The sequence below is a fragment of the Nerophis lumbriciformis genome, linkage group LG04 (genome assembly GCF_033978685.3).
Source record: "Nerophis lumbriciformis linkage group LG04, RoL_Nlum_v2.1, whole genome shotgun sequence".
Classification (NCBI taxonomy): Eukaryota; Metazoa; Chordata; class Actinopteri; order Syngnathiformes; family Syngnathidae; genus Nerophis; species Nerophis lumbriciformis.
Window position 1 is genome coordinate 5,140,365 of NC_084551.2, and position 22,333 is coordinate 5,162,697.

Here is a 22,333-nt window from a genome sequence, read left to right on the forward strand (position 1 = left end):
GTGATGTGTCTATGAAATGAATGCGCTGCTTAAAATGAGCAAAATACGTAAATATGACATGTTATTACCATATTTTCTGGACCATAGGGCGCACCGGATAATAAGGCGCACTGCCGATGAGCGGGTCTATTCAGGTCTTTTTTCATACAAAAGGCACACCGGATTATAAGGCGCATTGAAGGGGTCATATTATTATGATTTTTTTCTAAATTGAAAACAATTCCTTGTGGTCCACATAACATGTAATGGTGGTTCTTTGGTCAAAATGTTGCATAGATTAAGTTTTACAGACCATCTTCAAGTCGCTTTCTGACAGTCGCTTCAGGATGCGCCGTTTTGTGGGCGGTCTTATTTACGTCTTCTCCCCGTCATCTTTGTTGTAGGGGTGTAGCGTGCAAGGACGGGAGTGGAAGAAGTGTCAAAAGATGGAGCTAACTGTTTTAATGACATTCAGACTTTACTTAAATCGATAACGGAGCAGCATCTTCTCATCCGTAGCTCACTAGTGCAACAACGGCGGAAATGTGTCCCGTGAAAAACTGTCCGACTGGAACGCTCTAATAACTAAAGTTCCGTGGGTGAATTATGTAAACTCACTACACTGGTAGTGTTTAGCGCTTCCATAGCGAGATATGTGAGAACTTTACACTACTTTATATTAGAAATGGCAACAGCAGAGGATGAATGTCCAATAACAAGAAGATAGTGGAAAAAGAAGAAGCTTATCGACTACGGCATCGTCACGGACTACAGTGGGGGATGTGCGCAAATTTTCAGGACTTATGCAGATCTCAAATACACATCAGCAGGTACCAGAAGGTAAGAAAAGTTGGTTTTGCATAATATTGTGAAACAAAACGGCAGATAATAGGTCTGCTAATGGGTGCCATTTTGCGGTCCTTATACACCAGGGGTGCTCACACTTTTTCTGCAGGCGAGCTACTTTTCAATTGATCAAGTCGTGGGGATCTACCTCATTCATATATATAATTTATATTTACTTATTTATGAAATATATGTTTTTGTTAATAAGTTAAAGGTGTTTAATGATAATGCAAGCATGTTTAACACATATAGTTAATATTGTTAATAAATTAAAGGTGTTTAATGATAATGCAATCATGTTTAACACATATAGTTAATATTGTTAATAAATTAAAGGTGTTTAATGATAATACAAGAATGTTTAATACATATAGTTAATATTGTTAATAAATTAAAGGTGTTTAATGATAATACAAGTATGTTTAATACATATAGTTAAAACAAGTTAAAGGTGTTTAAATTTAATGCAAGCATGTTTAATACATATAGTTAATATTGGTAACAAGTTAAAGGTGTTTAATGATAATACAAGCATGTTTAACACATATAGTTAATATTGTTAACAAGTTAAGGTGTTTAAAGATAATACAAGCATGTTTAACACATATAGTTAATATTGTTAATAAGTTAAAGGTGTTTAATGATAATACAAGCATGTTTAACACATATATTTAATATTGTTAATAAGTTAAAGGTGTTTAAAGATAATGCAAGCATGTTTAACACATATAGTTAATATTGTTAACAAGTTAAGGTGTTTAAAGATAATACAGGCATGTTTAACACATATAGATTCCTTTCTTTCATGAAGACAAGAATATAAGTTGGTGTATTACCTGATTCTGATGACTTGCATTGATTGGAATCAGACAGTGGTGCTAAAAACGTCCGCATTTTCGAATGGAGGAGAAAAAAGTTCTCCTTTCTGTCCAATACCACATGAAAGTGGTTGATTTTTGGCATCTTATTTGTCCAGCTTCCGTACTCCTTTGTATACACTTTACAAGAAATACATTGTCTGCAAACTCCGTAGCTTGCTAGCTTGTGCACGCCAGCTTTCTGAGACTCTTGTTTTGTTAGCGCAACTGTGCAACTGTGCAGTCGGTCTTTGGAGTTTTGACAACAGGTACGGCGCCAGAGTCTGTTGAAATAAAGTGTTTCTCGCCTTCCAGTTGGTAATTTTAATGAGCTGGCAGCAGCCAGCGTCATCTCAGAAGACCCTCGGGTGTCGTGAATGTCAATCAGGTGACGAAAGTGACGTCATAGTGAAGATTTATGATCGCTCATTTTTAGGACTATTTTTTTAATGCCTGGCTGGTGATCGACTGACACACCCTCCGAGATCGACCGGTAGCTCGCGATCGACGTAATGAGCACCCCTGTTATACACACAGCGTTATAATACTTGTATCTCTGACTACGGTAGCCGTAATGGGCCGACAATCCATCAAGCGGTGAGGCTTCAAAGTCATACTATAACATTTTGACAGATTTTTGAGTGCCGTGTGTAATGTTCTTTATTTTCAATGGAACATTAAACGTTTCGGTGTTGTTTACTCGCGTCATATTGCAGTCTACACGTATCACTTATGCGTGACTACCATCTACTGGTCACACTTATAATTACACCATGCACCAAATAAAATTACTTTGAGGTTGGTAAGCACAACCAGAATTATTCCATACATTAAGCGCACTGTCGATTTTTGAAAAAAATGAAAAGATTTTAAGTGCCTCTAACTACATTACATATACACTTACAGCATGTACAAAAAACCTTAATGGAGGTGTTAATGGCGGAATAGAGCGACTACCATTTGCTTAATTGTTGGCTGACTTTTGCGAACGTTTATTTACGTGTTAGAGTTCACTGGCTCCCTGTGCGTTATCGAATCAATTTTAAACTCCTTTTATTTGTTTTTAAATGTCTAAACAACCTCGCGCCAACCTATCTCTCCGACCTCCTTCAGCCTTACTGCCCCACCCGATCCTTAAGATCAGCCGATCAGCTGCTGTTGACGGTCCCTGACACAAGGCTGAAGCTTAGAGGTGACAGAGCTTTCGCCGTTGCTGCTCCCAAGCTCTGGAACGACCTACCTCTGAGTGTTAGACAAGCCTCCTCTCTTCCTGTTTTTAAATCTCTCTTAAAAACATACTTTTATTCCATGGCTTTTAACACTGAGTGATATCCATCCTGCAATGGCGCCCCATAATACACCTGTTGTGAACCTGTTTTTATGTTTTTATTTATTAGGGCCCGCATGGCCCATTGCATAAGGACTCCAGGAGTCCTTATGCAATGGGACATAAGGACCTATTGAATTTGTAAGGTTTTATTCTTTCTTTCTTATTCTTCCGCCGCCTCTTTGAGCACTAATTTGACCCACTTAACATGCTTCAAAACTCACCATATTTGACCCACACATCAGGACCTGCGAAAATTGTCTTTTAATAAAAAAACCGAACCCCAAAACTCAAAATTGCGCTCTAGCGCCCCCTAGGGAAAAAAAACAAACTAGACTGCCTGTAACTCCCACTAGGAAGGTCGGAGAGACATGAAACAAAAACCTTTATGTAGGTGTGACTTAGACCTAGATTTCATAATAGTATATTCTCGGGCAAAAATCAACAGGAAATGGGCAATTCCCCCTTCAAGACAAAAAAGTACTAAAAACAGTCACTTTTGCATCTTTGAGCTGTATTTTGACCCCCTTAACATGCTTCAAAACTCACCAAACTGAACACACACATCAGGACTAGCAGAAATTGCGATCTAATAAAAAAACCTAACCCCAAATTTAAAAATTGCGCTCTAAAGCAATTTTTTAATAAAACGGAGAAAAAACTGCTCCTTGGAAGAAAAAAATTACAAAACTGCCTGTAACTCCCACTGGGAAGGTCGGAGAGACATGAAACAAAAACCTCTCCGTAGGTCTCCCTTAGACCTACATTTCATAAATTGACAACCCCCAGCAAAAATCTACAGGAAGTTTGCTATTCCCCCTTCAAAACAACATTTTTGTAAAAACCGGTCACCTTCCTTCAAAATCTATCTCCTCTGAGCGCGTTTGTCGTTTAGGCTTCAAACTAACACAGGAGAGAGATTGAACCCTTGTGTATAAAAGTATAGAACAGCTTTTTAATACCTGCTCCGGTTTTGATTTTATGACCCTTCAAAGACCCGCTGCACTGATGCTGCTGCGCTGCTGTTTTTTTTAAGATGGCTGCTCAAAAGCAGGAAGCACCAACATGCCCACACAATGCAGACAAGGTAGGTACACTAGACAAACGTCTTGGGACACTTCAGACTAAAAGTAGACAAAAGTATTGGGACACTTAGGACTAGCACCTGCCAAATACGCGGGCCCGACCAATGCTGCTTGCAGCTTTAATTCTATTTATTTTTTATCGTGTTCTGTTTGTGTTGTGTTGTGTTTGCTCGGTACTCGTATTATCTTTTAACCTGCCCATTGTACAGCACTTTGGCTACCCTTGTGGTAAATTTTAAATGTGCTTTATAAATAAAGTTGATTTGATTTGATTAGTTAATAAAAAAAGAAAAACCTGTGCTTGTCTTACATAAGAATTGTGAATGATAGGCAAAACTACAAAAAAAAGTAACAGTTCCCCTTTAAACGGCTTTGTGATATGCACAAGATGCATTCCACTGCACTCTTTTTCAAGGAATATTAGGTGGGGTATACATGTAGGATGTAGGGTGGTGGTGGCTGCAGTACCGTGTGTGCTGCTGTAAGTGACTGAGTTGCCTGAATGATTTCTGGCAGTAGGAGCAGGTGTAAGGCTTGGCCCCGCTGTGGATGCGGATGTGCTGCGCCAGGTAGCTGGAGTTGGCGAATGACTTGGCGCAGTGCGGACACTTGTGAGGTTTGGCCTCTGTGTGCGACTTGGAGTGGATCTGCATGTCAGACTTACTGAAGAAGGTCGCCGCGCACATCCGGCACCTACAGGCGGGAGAGACACAGAAATGGGGAGAGGGCGGGGGGAGGAGGGGTGGATAGAACAAGGAAGAGGTGGACGTACATACAGGGGAGGAGATGCGAAGACAAAGGGGAGCCAGATGAGAACAGGAGGGGAAAGAAAATGAAGCCACAGAATAAGAGTTAATGAAGACAGAGGGGGTAAAAATAACATTTGTGAAATCAGGAAAAGATGTCAGGGAGATCAGTGAAAGCAGAAGAGGGGAAGAGTTGGTACTATAAAACACTCTAAACTGAAAGTGCATGCCATGTGGAGAAAAGCAGAGGGCGAGCAGCAGTTTATAAGTGCAGCACAAATTGAGTTTGGATGTATTTGTGTCTCAATATTAGAGCTACAGAGCAGGCGCCTTCTGGCCCGACATGCAGTGAAGCTCTACTCAAGCGTCTACTGAAGATGTGCTTGCATTCCGCAAAATCAAGCATGAGGATGCCTTTGGTTTCATTCTGTTCGACGTCATACCTGTATGTTTTGGTGCTGTCTTTCAAGCCGGGCTCCTCCTCCTCATTGGACAGGTCATACGGGTCCCTGGTGTGATGCTGCAGAGATGACACCTACAGAGAGACAAAGATGAATTGTTGACATGACAGGATTGTCGTCGTGTCACATTCCGGCGCGAGCTTACCTGGCCGCCGGTGCTAAGGTGAGCCAGGATGAGGGTTTCGTTCCCGCCCATGCTCTTCTTCTTTCGGCCTCGTTTGGAGGGCGTCGGCATCACAACTACATGGGACGCCCCATCCGCTTCTTTTTTGTCTTGGAAATAGGAATTAAAGCAGGCCGATTGAAACAAAAGAAGTGTAAATGTTAAATGGGTTATATTTGTATAGCACTTTTCTACCTTTTTAAGGAACTCAAAGCGCTTTGACACTATTTCCACATTCACACACTGATGGCGGGAGCTGCCATGCACGGCGCTAACCAGGCCCATCAGGAGCAAGGGTGAAGTGTCTTGCTCAAGGACACAACGGACGTGACCAGAGGTGGGTAGTAACGCGCTACATTTACTCCGTTACATCTACTTGAGTAACTTTTGGGATAAATTGTACTTCTAAGAGTAGTTTTAATGCAACATACTTTTACTTTTACTTAAGTATATTTATAGAGAAGGAACGCTACTTTTACTCCGCTACTTTTATCTACATTCAGCTCGCTACTCGCTACTAATTTTTATCGATCTGTTAATGCACGCTTTGTTTGTTTTGGTCTGTCAGACAGACCTTCAAAGTGCCTGCCTTACTGGTGACGTTTCACTTCGTTCCACCAATCAGATGCAGTCACTGGTGACGTTGGACCAATCAAACAGAGCCAGGTGGTCACATGACCTGACTTAAACAAGTTGAAAAACTTATTGGGGTGTTACCATTCAGTGGTCAATTGTACGGAATATGTACTGTACTGTGCAATCTAATAATAAAAGTTCAAATCAATCAATCAAAAGTGTGAAGGAAAAAAGATATTTGTTTTATTTCAACCGTACCGTCAAAAGCCTCAAGACTGACCGCACATGAGGACGTTCCTGTCTTCACAATAAAAGTGCCGCGCCATCGCGCCTGCGCTTTCAAAACAAGAGTCTCCGAAAGCCAGCGTAAACAAGCTAGCAAGCTACGGAGTTTGACACCAATATATTTCTTGTAAAGTGTATAAAAACGAATATGGAAGCTGGACAAATAGGATGCCAAAAACCCACCACTTTCATGTGGTATTAGACAGAAAGGAGGAACTTTTCTTCTCCTCCATTTGAAAACGTGGACGTTATCATCACGACTGTCTGATTACAATCAACGCAAGTCATCAGAATCAGGTAATACACCAACTTATATTCTAGTCTTCATTAAAGAAAGGAATCTATATGTTAAACATGCATGTATATTCATTAAAACACCTTTAACATGTAAACAAAAACAGCAAAATAAATACTTATAAATTATATGCTGTATATATCAATGTATATGTATGTATGTATGTATGTATATATATATATATATATATATATATATATATATATATATATATATATATATATGATATGAGTGTGTATGTTACTCATCAGTTACTCAGTACTTGAGTAGTTTTTTCACAACATACTTTTTACTTTTACTCAAGTAAATATTTGGGTGACTACTCCTTACTTTTACTTGAGTAATAAATCTCTAAAGTAACAGTACTCTTACTTGAGTACAATTTCTGGCTACTCTACCCACCTCTGGACGTGACTAGGATGGTAGAAAGTGGGGATTGAACCAGTAACCCTCAGATTGCTGGCACGGCCACTCTCCCAACCCCGCCACCTAACTAGTGCTCCTTTTCCACTGGACAGGAACTACTCAGCTCACCACGGCCCTACTGACTACTGATGCTTGTCCATTGGTATAAGCCACAGGTGTCAAACTCGAAGCCCGGGGGCCAGGTCTGGCCCGCGCATCATTTTATATGGCCCTTGAAGGCCTGGAAAAAATATGTGTCAATAAGGAACCATATCTTTTCTTACTAAATGTATTTGTTCTTTCCGTTAGTACAGAAAAAAATGTACGTACCGCATGAAATTGCGCATCATTTTATATGGCCCTTGAAGGCCTGGAAAAAATTTGTGTCAATAAGGAACCATATCTTTTCTTACTAAATGTATTTGTTCTTTCCGTTTGGACAGAAAAAAATGTACGTACCGCATGAAATTGCGCATTTTTCAACTTGAATATTAACCAATATTGTATCGTCATACTTTCCACACAATATTTCGGGTTAAAGTTAAAACAAATGCTGTAGATATCTGCTTGAACTATGATTTCAAAGCAAGTTAACCATCAATTAAATTCTGTCAACTGAGCGTTTTTTTTATGGTAAAATCCACGCTTGTTGTTTTTCCCGTGTATTACTGTAAACGGAAAAATGGTCGCACATTTTTTGATGGTGAAAAAACTGGCACCTCTGTTGCTAGAATAAAAAAACAAAAAAACAATGGCGCTGTTTTTCCATTTACAGTAAGACGTTGTAAAACCACAGTACATTTTACAGTAAAACTTTGGCCACTAAGCTGACAGTTTTTCCATTTACTGTAAAATGTTGTAAAAAACACTATTTACTACACTAAAATTCCAGTGAGTGAGTTGCCAGTTTTTACTGTAAAATATACAGCACATGCTGTATCTTTACATCTTCTTTCCTAGTATTGTGGGTGTTTGATAATCAACATATATATATATATATATATATATATATATATATATATATATATATATATATATATATATATATATATATATATATATATATATTGCATATTATTGAGACGCAAAATAAATTTCACGCCTTATTCTGCTCACGAAAGAGACGGAATCCACTTCACACACGTTTAATCCAATCCAATCCAATCCAATCCACTTTATTTATATAGCACATTCAAACAACAAAATGTTTCCAAAGTGCTGCACAACAATATTAAACACAATTAAAAACAATATAAAATAAATATGATTAAAAACAATTTCAAAGGGTAAAACCAATTAAAACAGTAAATAGAAATCAACATTTTAAAAACACAGAGGACAACAGAGGACCACACAACTCACGTAGTGTTAAAAGCCAGAGAATAAAAGTGGGTCTTAAGACGAGACTTAAAACACTCCACTGTGGGACAGTTCGAATATGGAGGGGCAGAGTGTTCCAGAGCTTAGGGCCGACCACAGAGAAGGCCCTGTCTCCCCTGGTTTTAAGTCTGGTCTTGGACACCACGAGCTGGAGCTGGCTCTCGGACCTCAGAGCGCGCGCAGGATTGTAAGTTTGGATGAGGTCCGAGATATACTGAGGTGCCAGTCCATGTAAAGCTTTAAAAACAAACAGCAAGGTTTTAAAATCAATTCTAAAATGAACAGGGAGCCAGTGCAAACCCTCAAGGATCCGGGTTATATGCTGGCGTCTCCTGGCCCCTGTTAAAAGTCGTGCTGCCGCATTCTGGACTAACTGCAACCGGGAGAGAGCTTTTTGGCTAATGCCAGCATAAAGTGCATTGCAGTAGTCCAGGCGACTTGAAATAAAAGCATGCACGACTTGTTCAAAAAGGTTAAAAGATAAAAACGGTTTTACCTTTGCTAAAAGACGAAGATGATAAAAACACGATTTTAAAACGCCATTGACTTGTTTGTCAAGTTTAAAATCGCTGTCTATAGTGACGCCAAGGCTGGTGACTTTGGGACGCACATCATTTTGCAATGGTCCCAAGTCAGTAAGGGCCGGACCAAACACTAAAATTTCCGTTTTTCCCTCATTCATTCTTTAAAAATTCTGGGCTAACCAAGCCTTGACGTCGCATAGACAGTTGAGAAGGGGTGTCAGGGGGCCGTGGCCTTTTGAAATAGGCATATAAATTTGGCAGTCGTTTAATAGATCAGCTTTGCATGTGGAATCAATATGAACGTGTTTTAGTACAAGCAAACCTTTAGTAAATCAGTCCCTTATGTGCTTTGCACTCACCCTCATCTTGGAGGAGACACGACGAAATGTAAACGACAAAGCCTCAAAGCTAAAGATGATCGACCCCGCCAACGAAAATGAAACAGCAGCCACACAGATACAGATAGCCAACACCACTAATGGGCCCCAAAAGGCTGTACCGCCGCAGGAAGAGGAGAAGGACGAAGGCCGCATATAATGACTTCTCCTGTAGGCTACTGTCTTTTGTTAAATTAGTGAATGAACACGTTTCAATGTGCACACCTGCGGCCAAAGACTTGTACAAATTTACTGTATGAACAAAATAAAATATGTCCAAAAATTAGGTGAGTACGGCTTATATTCATCTACTGTAAGTGCGCTCTGTAGCCCAGACATTACGGAGTGTCTCGTAGCCAACAGCCACATGTATTAAATGAGACCTTTGCTCTCCTCCATTGTTGTCGCTTAGTGTATGTCATTTATTCCGACAGTTATGTCCAATGCTGCGTGGAAAACTCAGTACCTGAAACTGAGGTGAGTAGAGCCAAGCAGATACTGTGCAGTGGAAAAGCAACATCAATATCCCAGCAGGCACAGGACATCGATGCGTCTCTTAAAACAACGTTGCAAAATAGTTGCATTTGTATATTGAGACAACGTTTGGTGTCTAACGTTGGATCCACGTTGTTGTTTGGAAAATGTGCATATTGTCAAATCAACGTCACAACCTGACATTGAATAAATGTTGTCAAAAAGCATGTTTTTTCAACGTTGTATTGGTGTTGCAAATTTTTGGTTGGAAAATGACCAAAATTCAATTGTCCAATTAACGTCAGAACACAACATTGATTAAACGTCGTCAGAAAGTATGTTGTTCCAACGTTAGGTTTGAGTTGCTCAACGTCGGCACCTAGTTCAACAAGTTCTCAATGTTGTTTCAATGTCTCGTGCCTGCGGGGATACTCCTTCACATTGGAAACGTTCTTTCCACAACATGCTGATTTTGTATCAATAAAATATGTACAAATCGTGAAAAGACAATTTCAGGAGATACTGATGGGTGAAATTGTAGTCTCATGCTTTGATACCATACTTTGCAGTTTTGAGTTTATTGAAAGTGTTATTAAAGTGCCCTCATTAAAAACAGCAGAATGAAATCGGCTTTTATTTCTTTTTTTAACACCATGGGATAATGAGGACAATTACACTTAAAATATAGTAGCATGTCTAACTATAATCCAAACTGTAGAAAAATATGGTAGGACTTCTTATTGCACAATGTTAATTTATTACTGTGGGTGAAGTTCGCAGTGGTGTACAACTGCATTGCAACACAAAGGCGGGTTATTCATTAGCCCCTCTTGTGTGGCGAGGTAACTCCAATGAAAAGAATAGACATTTTATTTTGTATAAAGGCTCCAGCTACATTAGAGGAGTGTTACCTATCCTACAGGACATATTATTTACATACTGTAATTAATGTTTGTGTGCTTTACCTGCAGAATGAAGGGCAGAGACGATCATGGTGGTTGTCGGATGCCCCGACATAAACGACTGAGAGGAGGTGGGGGAAACTAACGTTCCCTGAGGTGTGGTGATGACTAGACCCGCTGCACACCGCCCAGAAAAAAAAAGAAGATAGACGTCTGTGTTGATCATTATGGTCTGCTTCCAAACAGTAAGCAGGAGGAGGGAGTTTAATATTGCTTATTATGTGTGTTGTTCTGTAGACTCGGATTGCAACCTGATAGTGTCTCCTCATGGTTCCTATGGCAACATAAACCAGGTCCAATCTCGATCTCGCTAATTAGTCACTGCGTATGACAACAACACAGAAACGGAAAGAAGACTCACCTGCTGTCATGATGCCTGTGGAGGGAACGGGCAGCACCGTGATGTTCTGGCTGCTGTGTGGCGGGTGGAGGTGAGCAGCAGCATGCCCGCCTCCATCTGTCTTGGCCCCAGGAGTCGGGATGGTGAGCAGGGCCGTTTGGTAGTGGGACGCAGAAGATGGAGGGAAGGAAGCATTCTTTTCTTGCTGCTCTTTCACTTTGTTGAGGAACACGGCGTTATCGATCTGCAGGCAAGTCCACGTTCACATCATTGTTACGTCACGTGTTATTGTACCAACTGACCCTTAAAACTAACAGGTATTAAATATATGTTAACAATGTACAGGTAAAAGCCAGTAAATTAGAATATTTTGAAAAACTTGATTTATTTCAGTAATTGCATTCAAAAGGTGTAACTTGTACATTATATTTATTCATTGCACACAGACTGATGCATTCAAATGTTTATTTCATTTAATTTTGATGATTTGAAGTGGCAACAAATGAAAATCCAAAATTCCGTGTGTCACAAAATTAGAATATTACTTAAGGCTAATACAAAAAAGGGATTTTTAGAAATGTTGGCCAACTGAAAAGTATGAAAATGAAAAATATGAGCATGTACAATACTCAATACTTGGTTGGAGCTCCTTTTGCCTCAATTACTGCGTTAATGCGGCGTGGCATGGAGTCGATGAGTTTCTGGCACTGCTCAGGTGTTATGAGAGCCCAGGTTGCTCTGATAGTGGCCTTCAACTCTTCTGCGTTTTTGGGTCTGGCATTCTGCATCTTCCTTTTCACAATACCCCACAGATTTTCTATGGGGCTAAGGTCAGGGGAGTTGGCGGGCCAATTTAGAACAGAAATACCATGGTCCGTAAACCAGGCACGGGTAGATTTTGCGCTGTGTGCAGGCGCCAAGTCCTGTTGGAACTTGAAATCTCCATCTCCATAGAGCAGGTCAGCAGCAGGAAGCATGAAGTGCTCTAAAACTTGCTGGTAGACGGCTGCGTTGACCCTGGATCTCAGGAAACAGAGTGGACCGACACCAGCAGATGACATGGCACCCCAAACCATCACCCAACCATGCAAATTTTGCATTTCCTTTGGAAATCGAGGTCCCAGAGTCTGGAGGAAGACAGGAGAGGCACAGGATCCACGTTGCCTGAAGTCTAGTGTAAAGTTTCCACCATCAGTGATGGTTTGGGGTGCCATGTCATCTGCTGGTGTCGGTCCACTCTGTTTCCTGAGATCCAGGGTCAACGCAGCCGTCTACCAGCAAGTTTTAGAGCACTTCATGCTTCCTGCTGCTGACCTGCTCCATGGAGATGGAGATTTCAAGTTCCAACAGGACTTGGCGCCTGCACACAGCGCAAAATCTACCCGTGCCTGGTTTACGGACCATGGTATTTCTGTTCTAAATTGGCCCGCCAACTCCCCTGACCTTAGCCCCATAGAAAATCTGTGGGGTATTGTGAAAAGGAAGATGCAGAATGCCAGACCCAAAAACGCAGAAGAGTTGAAGGCCACTATCAGAGCAACCTGGGCTCTCATAACACCTGAGCAGTGCCAGAAACTCATCGACTCCATGCCACGCCGCATTAACGCAGTAATTGAGGCAAAAGGAGCTCCAACCAAGTATTGAGTATTGTACATGCTCATATTTTTCATTTTCATACTTTTCAGTTGGCCAACATTTCTAAAAATCCCTTTTTTGTATTAGCCTTAAGTAATATTCTAATTTTGTGACACACGGAATTTTGGATTTTCATTTGTTGCCACTTCAAATCATCAAAATTAAATGAAATAAACATTTGAATGCATCAGTCTGTGTGCAATGAATAAATATAATGTACAAGTTACACCTTTTGAATGCAATTACTGAAATAAATCAAGTTTTTCAAAATATTCTAATTTACTGGCTTTTACCTGTATATATTGGAGACTCCAAAGTCCCAAAAGGTGTACAATTTAGATTTCAACCAACTTGTCTGGGCTTAGATATGTAATAATAACCACATAATAAATTAATGGGTTCTTAACCTTTTTGACCTGGGGGTCCAACATTTCCACTACAGAGGGGAGCGGGTCCTACTCAAGTATTACCGCTCAATTAGTAATCTTACTGTTAATTTTAATCGTATTCAATATTTAAGTCTAACATAATTACAGTTTAACTTTAACAGGATAAACCTTGGCCAATTACCGTATTTTTCGGACTATAAGTCGCAGTTTTTTTCATAGTTTGGCCGGGGGTGCGACTTATACTCAGGAGCGACTTATGTGTGAAATTATTAACACATTACCGTAAAATATCAAATAATATTATTTAGCTCATTCACGTAAGAGACTAGACGTAGAAGATTTCATGGGATTTAGCGATTAGGAGTGACAGATTGTTTGGTGAACGTATAGCATGTTCTATATGTTATAGTTATTTGAATGACTCTTACCATAATATGTTACGTTAACATACCAGGCACGTTCTCAGTTGGTTATTTATGTGTCAGTGGCCTAGTGGTTAGAGTGTCCGCCCTGAGATCGGTAGGTTGTGAGTTCAAACCCCGGCCGAGTCATACCAAAGACTATAAAAATGGGACCCATTACCTCCCTGCTTGGCACTCAGCATCAAGGGTTGGAATTGGGGGTTAAATCACCAAAAATTATTCCCGGGCGCGGCACCGCTGCTGCCCACTGCTCCCCTCTCCTCCCAGGGGGTGAACAAGGGGATGGGTCAAATGCAGAGGACAAATTTCACCACACCTAGTGTGTGTGTGACAATCATTGGTACTTAACTTTAACTTGAATATAACGTACACTTATTCAGCCTGTTGTTCACTATTCTTTATTTATTTTAAATTGCCTTCCAAATGTCTATTCTTGGTGTTGGGTTTTATCAAATAAATTTCCCCAAAAAATGTGACTTATACTCCAGTGCGATATATGTTTTCTCCTTCTTTATTATGCATTTTCGGCCGGTGCGACTTATACTCCAAAAAAGACGGTATATGAAACCATGTGTTAATCATAAATATTATTATCATGGCTTAGGTCACACTGCTTGCAGAAATAAATACTGATCAAATGTACTGCAAAAGAAGGGACTCATAAAAACTATTGAAAAATAAATGTACATACAATTACACAGTGCTAAAATAATACAAATCTAACTCAATAAATAATATGTGTTTCTTAAATAAACTGTCAGTAAAATTAAAGTTCAAATGAAAATACAGATTCATCCCTTTAATCAAAGAGAAACCTCTCTTTGACTTTAGATCCAAACTTCTTCTGTTAGAAATTGTCATTACTGCCACAAGTGGTGGAAAAGTGAATTTACTGAATTACTACAGCTGAGAAATAGTTATTTTTTGTCAACCCATTAAGGGGCGCTCGCATCCAAAAAATTGGCCTAAACCTGTAGTTAACAAACACTGTAATTAAGGGTCTTGCTGGTCAATGAGCAACACTTCTCCCAAAAATAAGACCACACCCTCTTTTTCAAATGAGTTGTTTTTTGGTGTGTGAGTGACAAAGAGGATTGGCTTTTTTTGGCGTGTGAGTGACAAGAGGATTAGCTTTTACTGGTCCAGAGAGACGTCATTTAGTGCTACCTTTTTTGTGTGTGGATATAACGCTTTAGAAACAAAATCTAAAAAAGACAAGAGGTGTGTATGTGGGAGTGACAGGAAGAAAAGCTTTGTTGAAGGAGAAGCCATTTGATACCGCATGTTAGTTTTGAATGTATCCATCCATCCATCCATCTTCTTCCGCTTATCCGAGGTCGGGTCGCGGGGGCAGCAGCCTAAGCAGGGAAGCCCAGACTTCCCTCTCCCCAGCCACTTCGTCCAGCTCCTCCCGGGGGATCCCGAGGCGTTCCAAGGCCAGCCGGGAGACATAGTCTTCCCAACGTGTCCTGGGTCTTCCTCGTGGCCTCCTACCGGTCGGACATGCCCTAAACACCTCCTTAGGGAGGCGCTCGGGTGGCATCCTGACCAGATGCCCGAACCACCTCATCTGGCTCCTCTCGATGTGGAGGAGCAGCGGCTTTACTTTGAGCTCCCCCCGGATGACAGAGCTTCTCACCCTATCTCTAAGGGAGAGCCCCGCCACCCGGCGGAGGAAACTCATTTCGGCCGCTTGTACCCGTGATCTTGTCCTTTCGGTCATAACCCAAAGCTCATGACCATAGGTGAGGATGGGAACGTAGATCGACCGGTAAATTGAGAGCTTTGCCTTCCGGCTCAGCTCCTTCTTCACCACAACGGATCGATACAGCGTCCGCATTACTGAAGACGCCGCACCGATCCGCCTGTCGATCTCACGATCCACTCTTCCCTCACTCGTGAACAAGACTCCGAGGTTTTGAATGTATAAACCTCTCAAATAATATAAGACTTGCTTTTTTTCCAAAATAATTTTTGGGGATTTTTTAGACTAAATTATAGTAAAACAAATAGTTTAAACATAGTTTTCTGCGTGCAAGGGACAAGACAAAAAATGTGCTTGGGTTCGACCTGTTGGCTTGCATGCATAGATCTTAAGACCCCAACTATATAAAAGGAGTCATTTGGCATTTTTAGAGAGCATTTCGACCGACAGTATCAGAGAATAAAAAGGCAAACTGGTATGTGTGAGTGACAGGAAGAAAAGCAGGGAGATACATTTTTTTGGCACCGCTTGTTGGCTTGCATTCATAAATCCCTTCTTTTTTTGTATACAAATCACTAAACCCCGGATAGAAAGTCCTTGTAGACTTTTTTGGAATGAAAAAAAAACTATTGTCTTCTATTTGGGTCAAGGTGGTAATTCAAAAAAAATCATTTATTAATAATTTATTTAGATTTAATGAATTTATTAATACCAACAATACCAAATAACAGCAACCTTCCTGTTACTTCTCCTTCAGTGCATATCAGGTGACGTCAATTAGTAGTTTTACTTTATTTGTGTTTTACTTTACACCAACTAACTTCCTTTAAAACGTAACTTCAGTTTGAGAATGCTAAAATGTTACTTAAAACATACGTTCCGTAGCACAAACACATACACATTTTATCAATTCACTTTGCTAATGTCACAATGGACTGTGATTGACTTGGGACGTTGCAATGCATTTGAACTAGTACATTTAAAAAAGTAAATGAATAGATGCCATACCTGTCCTTGCATAGTGGGGATGGGAGACCAGAAATAGGATGAGTTAAAATGAGAATCCTCCATTATTCCTGCAAATTTAAACAAACAGGTTGCTGTAAAAAACACCTAAACATGTCACAGTTCTTCATAGATAAACTGGAATGTTGATGTTTTCATCCAGCAGTATTATTTAGAGTGGTTTAAAAATGACCTGGAATATAAGGGATAAAACACACACACGTACACAGAAGCACACAAACTCGAACCTATAACAAAACTTCCCAAAACTGTTGTGAAAATATAAAATATGTTTCCATGTTAATCAAGTAATTTATTTTAAACTACTTCAATATAATAATATTATGGGTTTCTGAACCCTTTCAAGACAACAAAAACAAAACTAATCTTAAGAAGCATTTGCTTTATTCTAAGGCCCTGGGACGGGTCAAGTGTCGGCAGAAACATTGATGCATTATTCTTTCCTTATCATTTGCATGAATAGTTAGCTTTAATAGATAGATTTAAAGCGAACACTCTCACATGAGGTCCTCAGGCCATTAACGGCCAGGTTCCCCAAAACTGCTTTAAAACTAGTCTGTCCTGTGCACCTCCATCACTCTTTGGTTTGGGTCTGCAACCAAGCTGGACAGACAACGGGCTGCAATAGACAATTAGGAGTCGGACTGCAGAAAAGATCATCCGTGTCCACCTTCTCCCCCCTCCAGGACTTATAACGGGGCAGGTAGCATCACTGCAGACCCCTCAAACCCTGGTCACAAACTGTTCAAAGGCCTCCACTTCGACAAATTACAGTACGCCAAAACAACCCGTTATAAGAACAGTTGTTTCCCTATCAATCTGATAAAAAGCTATTAAATAACTCGGACTAACCTGGCACTGTGAATGGACTAACTCATGAGCATGTCATTATCGTTTTGCTTGGATCCATTCACCAATGCACTATTCAGGGCTGTACGATTAGCTTTTTCACTATTAGCACCAGTGCTACTCAATGAAAAAAATTAAGAGCACAGAAATTATTTTGTAGCACAGAAAAAACTAAGGAGCCATTTGAAATGTCATAAATATCACACTTTCATGATTAACAGCCTAACACAAGTGTAGGGCTGGGCGATATGGATCAAAACTCATATCCCGATATTGTTTGGCCCATAAACTAACCCCTAAATGGAAATATGCGTTGACGTAACTAAATATCTCCACCATGCATTGATTTAAAATTTTCGGCATCCCAAATACACAAAAATAGGTACTAACAAGTAAGAAAAGGTTTTGCATGATAGGATGTTTTGAGATAAGAAAGTAGAAAAAACCTTAAAAACAATACAAGAAAATCTTCCAATCTTCAACATTTAGCTATACTCAATTCTTCAGCGGACAAAAACACAGAAAAAACAAATGTGGAATAAAGTGCCCTGGTTTAGTTGAATATGTTTAAACGTCAGCAACAACATGAAAATAAATGACCTTTAACAATTTTATAGGTAAACATTATTATAGGACATACACACAAAGATTTTAGCCAGGAACACCAACCTGCCAACTGCTTTATGATGCTGTGTGACAGGCTGTGATCTGAAAATTACTTTTAAAAAGTAAGTAATTATAGTTACTCGATAATTTACCAAAAAAGTAACTGAAATACTTACGGAATTATTTTTTAATCAATGTAATTAATTACTAGGGAAAGTAATTAATGAGTTAATTAAAAAAACTTTTGTGTTAAATTAGTAAACTAGCAGCGGCAGTTTGTTGGCTCTGGCGGCAGCTCTTTTGAATCTTTCACTGGTTTGTGCTACCTCTGCTTAGTAAATAGATTGAATATGCTTCCAAGGCTGTATGTCCTTGTCAACAAACGGGGTATTGTTTGGATGGCAAGTTTGTCATTTCAATCATTGATTTGTTGTTTAATATTCCCTCGGACCCTCGTAATTATTAGTGTGCAGTGAAGTTTGTGTCAACTTTTAAGGAAGTGGAAAAAAAGCAGTCTTTTACTGACAAGTTCCTCCAACTAAGACTTTCTTACTTTCTTCCATGTTTGTGAACTAGGAGCTCCAGCCCTACTCCCCACACAGCTTTCAGCAGGCACAGAGTATTCAGTGACACTTCCGCATCAATCACTTGTCCATTTGGTTATGGTTTAAGTTTATTTCAAACACGCTGTACAGACGGTTGAAAATTTTGCTCTAATTTGATCAAATTTGAAAGGATTTATTTTAGGAGCAAAATGCTAATTAAAGGATTAAAATCTGTTTTCGCACGTGTGCTACTTTTTTCCCCCCAATACTCGCACGACCTACTTTCAGTCGCAAATGCGACTATAATGCTCGCACCGTGCAGCCTTGCTATTATCTATTCGTTTTACACATATTAGTTATTAGTCCGAGTTCATGGTTCTCGCCCGGAAAAGGGTGGAGTGCCATCTCCGGGTTGGGGAGGAGATCTTGCCCCAAGTGGAGGAGTTCAAGTACCTCGCAGTCTTGTTCACGAGTGAGGGAAAAGTGGATCGTGAGATCGACAGGCGGATCGGTGCGGCGTCTTCAGTAATGCGGACGCTGTATCGATCCGTTGTGGTGAAGAAGGAGCTGAGCCGGAAGGCAAAGCTCTCAATTTACCGGTCGATCTACGTTCCCATCCTCACTTATGGTCATGACCGAAAGGACAAGATCACGGGTACAGGCGGCCGAAATGAGTTTCCTCCGCCGGGTGGCAGGGCTCTCCCTTAGAGATAGGGTGAGAAGCTCTGTCATCCGGGAGGAGCTCAAAGTAAAGCCGCTGCTCCTCCAAATCAAGAGGAGCCAGATGAGGTGGTTCGGACATCTGGTCAGGATGCCCCCCGACTGCCTCCCTAGGGAGGTGTTTCGGGCACGTCCGACCGGTAGGAGGCCACGGGGAAGGCCCAGGACACGTTGGGAAGACTATCTCTCCCGGCTGGCCTGGGAACGCCTCGGGATCCCCCGGGAGGAGCTGGACGAAGTGGCTGGGGAGAGGGAAGTCTGGGCTTCCCTGCTTAGGCTGCTGCCCCCGCGACCCGACCTTGGATAAGCGGAAGAAGATGGATGGATGGATAGTTATTTAAGTACGTGTTTATATTTTAAATTAATCAATAATATTTATTTTTTTACAGTCTACAAAGTCAAATTCCTTGTGTATTAAACATACTTAGTCAATGAAGCTGATATTTGTTGCCAAATTAAACAAGTACATCTTGAAAACGCCTTCTGCCTGACCTGTCGGTTTGAACTATATTTTGAGGCCGTTTACATAACCACTGGTTGTCAAAAAAAAAGAACAAAAAATTATTTAGAAAAATAATACATATTTCAATAGCAAGGTACCCTTACAGAAAACAGTTAAAGGTTCACTAATCAATGAGAGAACCGTGTGCCATCCGGTAGACAAAAAAAATACAAATTTAAATCTTAACATGAAAAGATTACATTATGCTGGATCAAAAAATGCATTTTCCATCCATCCATCCATCTTCTTCCGCTTATCCGAGGTCGGGTCGCAGGGGCAGCAGCTTAAGCAGGGAAGCCCAGACTTCCCTCTCCCCAGCCACTTCGTCCAGCTCCTCCCGGGGGATCCCGAGGCGTTCCCAGGCCAGCCGGGAGACATAGTCTTCCCAGCGTGTCCTGGGTCTTCCCCGTGGCCTCCTACCGGTCGGACGTGCCCGAAACACCTTCCTAGGGAGGCGTTCGGGTGGCATCCTGACCAGATGCCCGAACCACCTCATCTGGCTCCTCTCCATGTGGAGGAGCAGCGGCTTTACTTTGAGCTCCCCCCGAATGACAGAGCTTCTCACCCTATCTCTAAGGGAGAGCCCCGCCACTCGGCGGAGGAAACTCATTTCGGCCGCTTGTACCCGAGATCTTGTCCTTTCGGTCATGACCCAAAGCTCATGACCATAGGTGAGGATGGGAACGTAGATCGACCGGTAAATCGAGAGCTTTGCCTTCCGGCTCAGCTCCTTCACCACAACGGATCGATACAGCGTCCGCATTACTGAAGACGCCGCACCGATCCGCCTGTCGATCTCACCATCCACTCTTCCCCCACTCGTGAACAAGACTCCGAGGTACTTGAACTCCTCCACTTGGGGCAAGATCTCCTCCCCAACCCGGAGATGACACTCCACCCTTTTCCGGGAGAGAACCATGGACTCGGACTTGGAGGTGCTGATTCAAAAAATGCATTTTGGATGTAAAAAAAACAAGATTGTTTTTTTTGTCGTAAGGAACAAACATGCCAATTTTTGTGCAGTGTCATAATGGAACAGACCATAATTCTAAAATGTGTTTAATGAACATCCAAGGACAATTTTAATATGTACCGTATTTTCCGCACTATAAGGCGCACCTAAAAACCACAAATTTTCTCAAAAGCTGACAGTGCGCCTTATAATCCGGTGCGCCTTATATATGCGTTAATATTAATATTAATTTTCATAAAGTTTAGGTCTCGCAACTACGGTAAACAGCCGCCATCTTTTTTCCCCGTAGAAGAAGCGCGCGGTGCATGCTGGGATATGTGACGCTTCATTTCCATTTGTGTGTTTATGTAAAGACCCCAAAATGGCTCCTATTAAGTGTGTTGTCTGTCTAATTATAAATAATGCAGACGAGGCGTGTTAACGGAGTTCTCAACGTTTACTCACAGCGTGCTCATAACCACATTCTAACTGCCAGCACATACAACAACGCTTCTCAGGGCTACCGCGCATGCTCGTCACTATCATTGCATGCTGGGTAGTGTAGTTGTTATATTTGCTAGCTCATAACATCACATTAAGAGACACGCTTACGCGCTTAATTCAATACTCGCCGTCATTCCGGGTGGATTGACAAAAGACCTCCAGCCGCTAGATATTGGTGTCAACAGGGCATTCGAAGCTAGACTGCTAACTGCGTGGGAACAGTGGATGACAGAAGGCGAACACACGTGACGTTCACCAAGACAGGGAGACAGCGCCGGACGACATACGCCAACATCTGCCAGTGGATCGTAAATGCCTGGGCAGATATTTCGGTCACAACTGTGGTCCGAGCTTTCCGGAAGGCAGGATTCACAGAACTGCTGGACAACAGTGACACTGACTCCGATGACTTCGACGAGACGGAACCGGCCATTTTGGATCCCACATTTGCCCAACTTTTCAATTCGGACACCGAAGACGAAGAATTCGAAGGATTTACGAATGAAGAATAACTTCAGAAAGTGAGCGCTATGTTTATTTTGTGTGTTGTGACATTAACGTTCGAGCAACATTATGTTGCTATTGCTCTGCACTATTTTGAATTTTACTATGTTTGTGATTGCACATTTGCGTACATTTTGGGACAGAGTTGTTAGAACGCTGGTTTTTAATATATTATTAAAGTTTGACTGACCTATCTGACTGTTTTTTTGACATTCCCTTTAGCGCAGCGTAGGCGCGGCTTATAGTCCGGGGCGGCTTATAGGTGGACAAAGTTTTGAAATATGCCATTCATTGAAGGTGCGGCTAATAACCCGGGGCGGCTTATAGTGCGGAAAATACGGTATATTTTGAGGCCGTTTACATAACCACTGGTTGTCAAAAATTATTTAGAAAAATAATAATACATATTTCAATAGCAAGGCACCCTTACAGAAAACAGTTAAAGGTTCACTAATCAATGAGAGAACCGTGTGCCATCCGGTAGACAAAAAAAAATACAAATTTAAATCTTAACATGAAAAGATTACATTATGCTGGATCAAAAAATGCATTTTGGATGTAAAAAAACAAGATTGTTTTTTTGTCGTAAGGAACAAACATGCCAATTTTTGTGCAGTGTCATAATCAGGGCCGGCCCGTGGCATAGGCCGTATAGGCAAATGCTAAGGGCGCCGTCCATTAGGGGGCGCCACGCCAGTGCCACAAATGTTGGAGAAAAAAAAAAAGGAAAAAAAAGCTGGTACTATTATTTCTAAATACAACAAATAATCCCACGTTAATTAAAATGCAAAGTAAAGCCTATTTAATAGAAATATTATTTGTTACAACATTACGCCCCCCCCACCCCCCTCCCCCCGCACGGTGCGCCCCCTCCCTTCCCGTATCATGACTC

At 41.0% G+C, this 22,333-nt stretch overlaps 1 protein-coding gene across 3 annotated transcripts in view; it reads right to left on the reverse strand.

The window, feature by feature from the left end:
- Positions 1-22,333, reverse strand: part of znf384b (zinc finger protein 384 b) — a 46,417-nt gene that overhangs the window by 22,309 nt on the left and 1,775 nt on the right. For 2 of the 3 annotated variants that reach the window (XM_061947708.1, XM_061947709.1), the window contains exons 2-7: positions 16,242-16,309; positions 11,104-11,326; positions 10,746-10,859; positions 5,447-5,574; positions 5,284-5,375; positions 4,563-4,787 (exon numbers count right to left, since the gene is read on the reverse strand). In XM_061947708.1, coding sequence (XP_061803692.1) covers positions 4,563-4,787; positions 5,284-5,375; positions 5,447-5,574; positions 10,746-10,859; positions 11,104-11,326; positions 16,242-16,304 — 845 coding nt within the window. In that variant the 5' untranslated portion in view covers positions 16,305-16,309. The remainder of the gene's footprint in view (positions 1-4,562; positions 4,788-5,283; positions 5,376-5,446; positions 5,575-10,745; positions 10,860-11,103; positions 11,327-16,241; positions 16,310-22,333) is intronic. The other variant, XM_061947710.1, reaches the window with a different exon arrangement.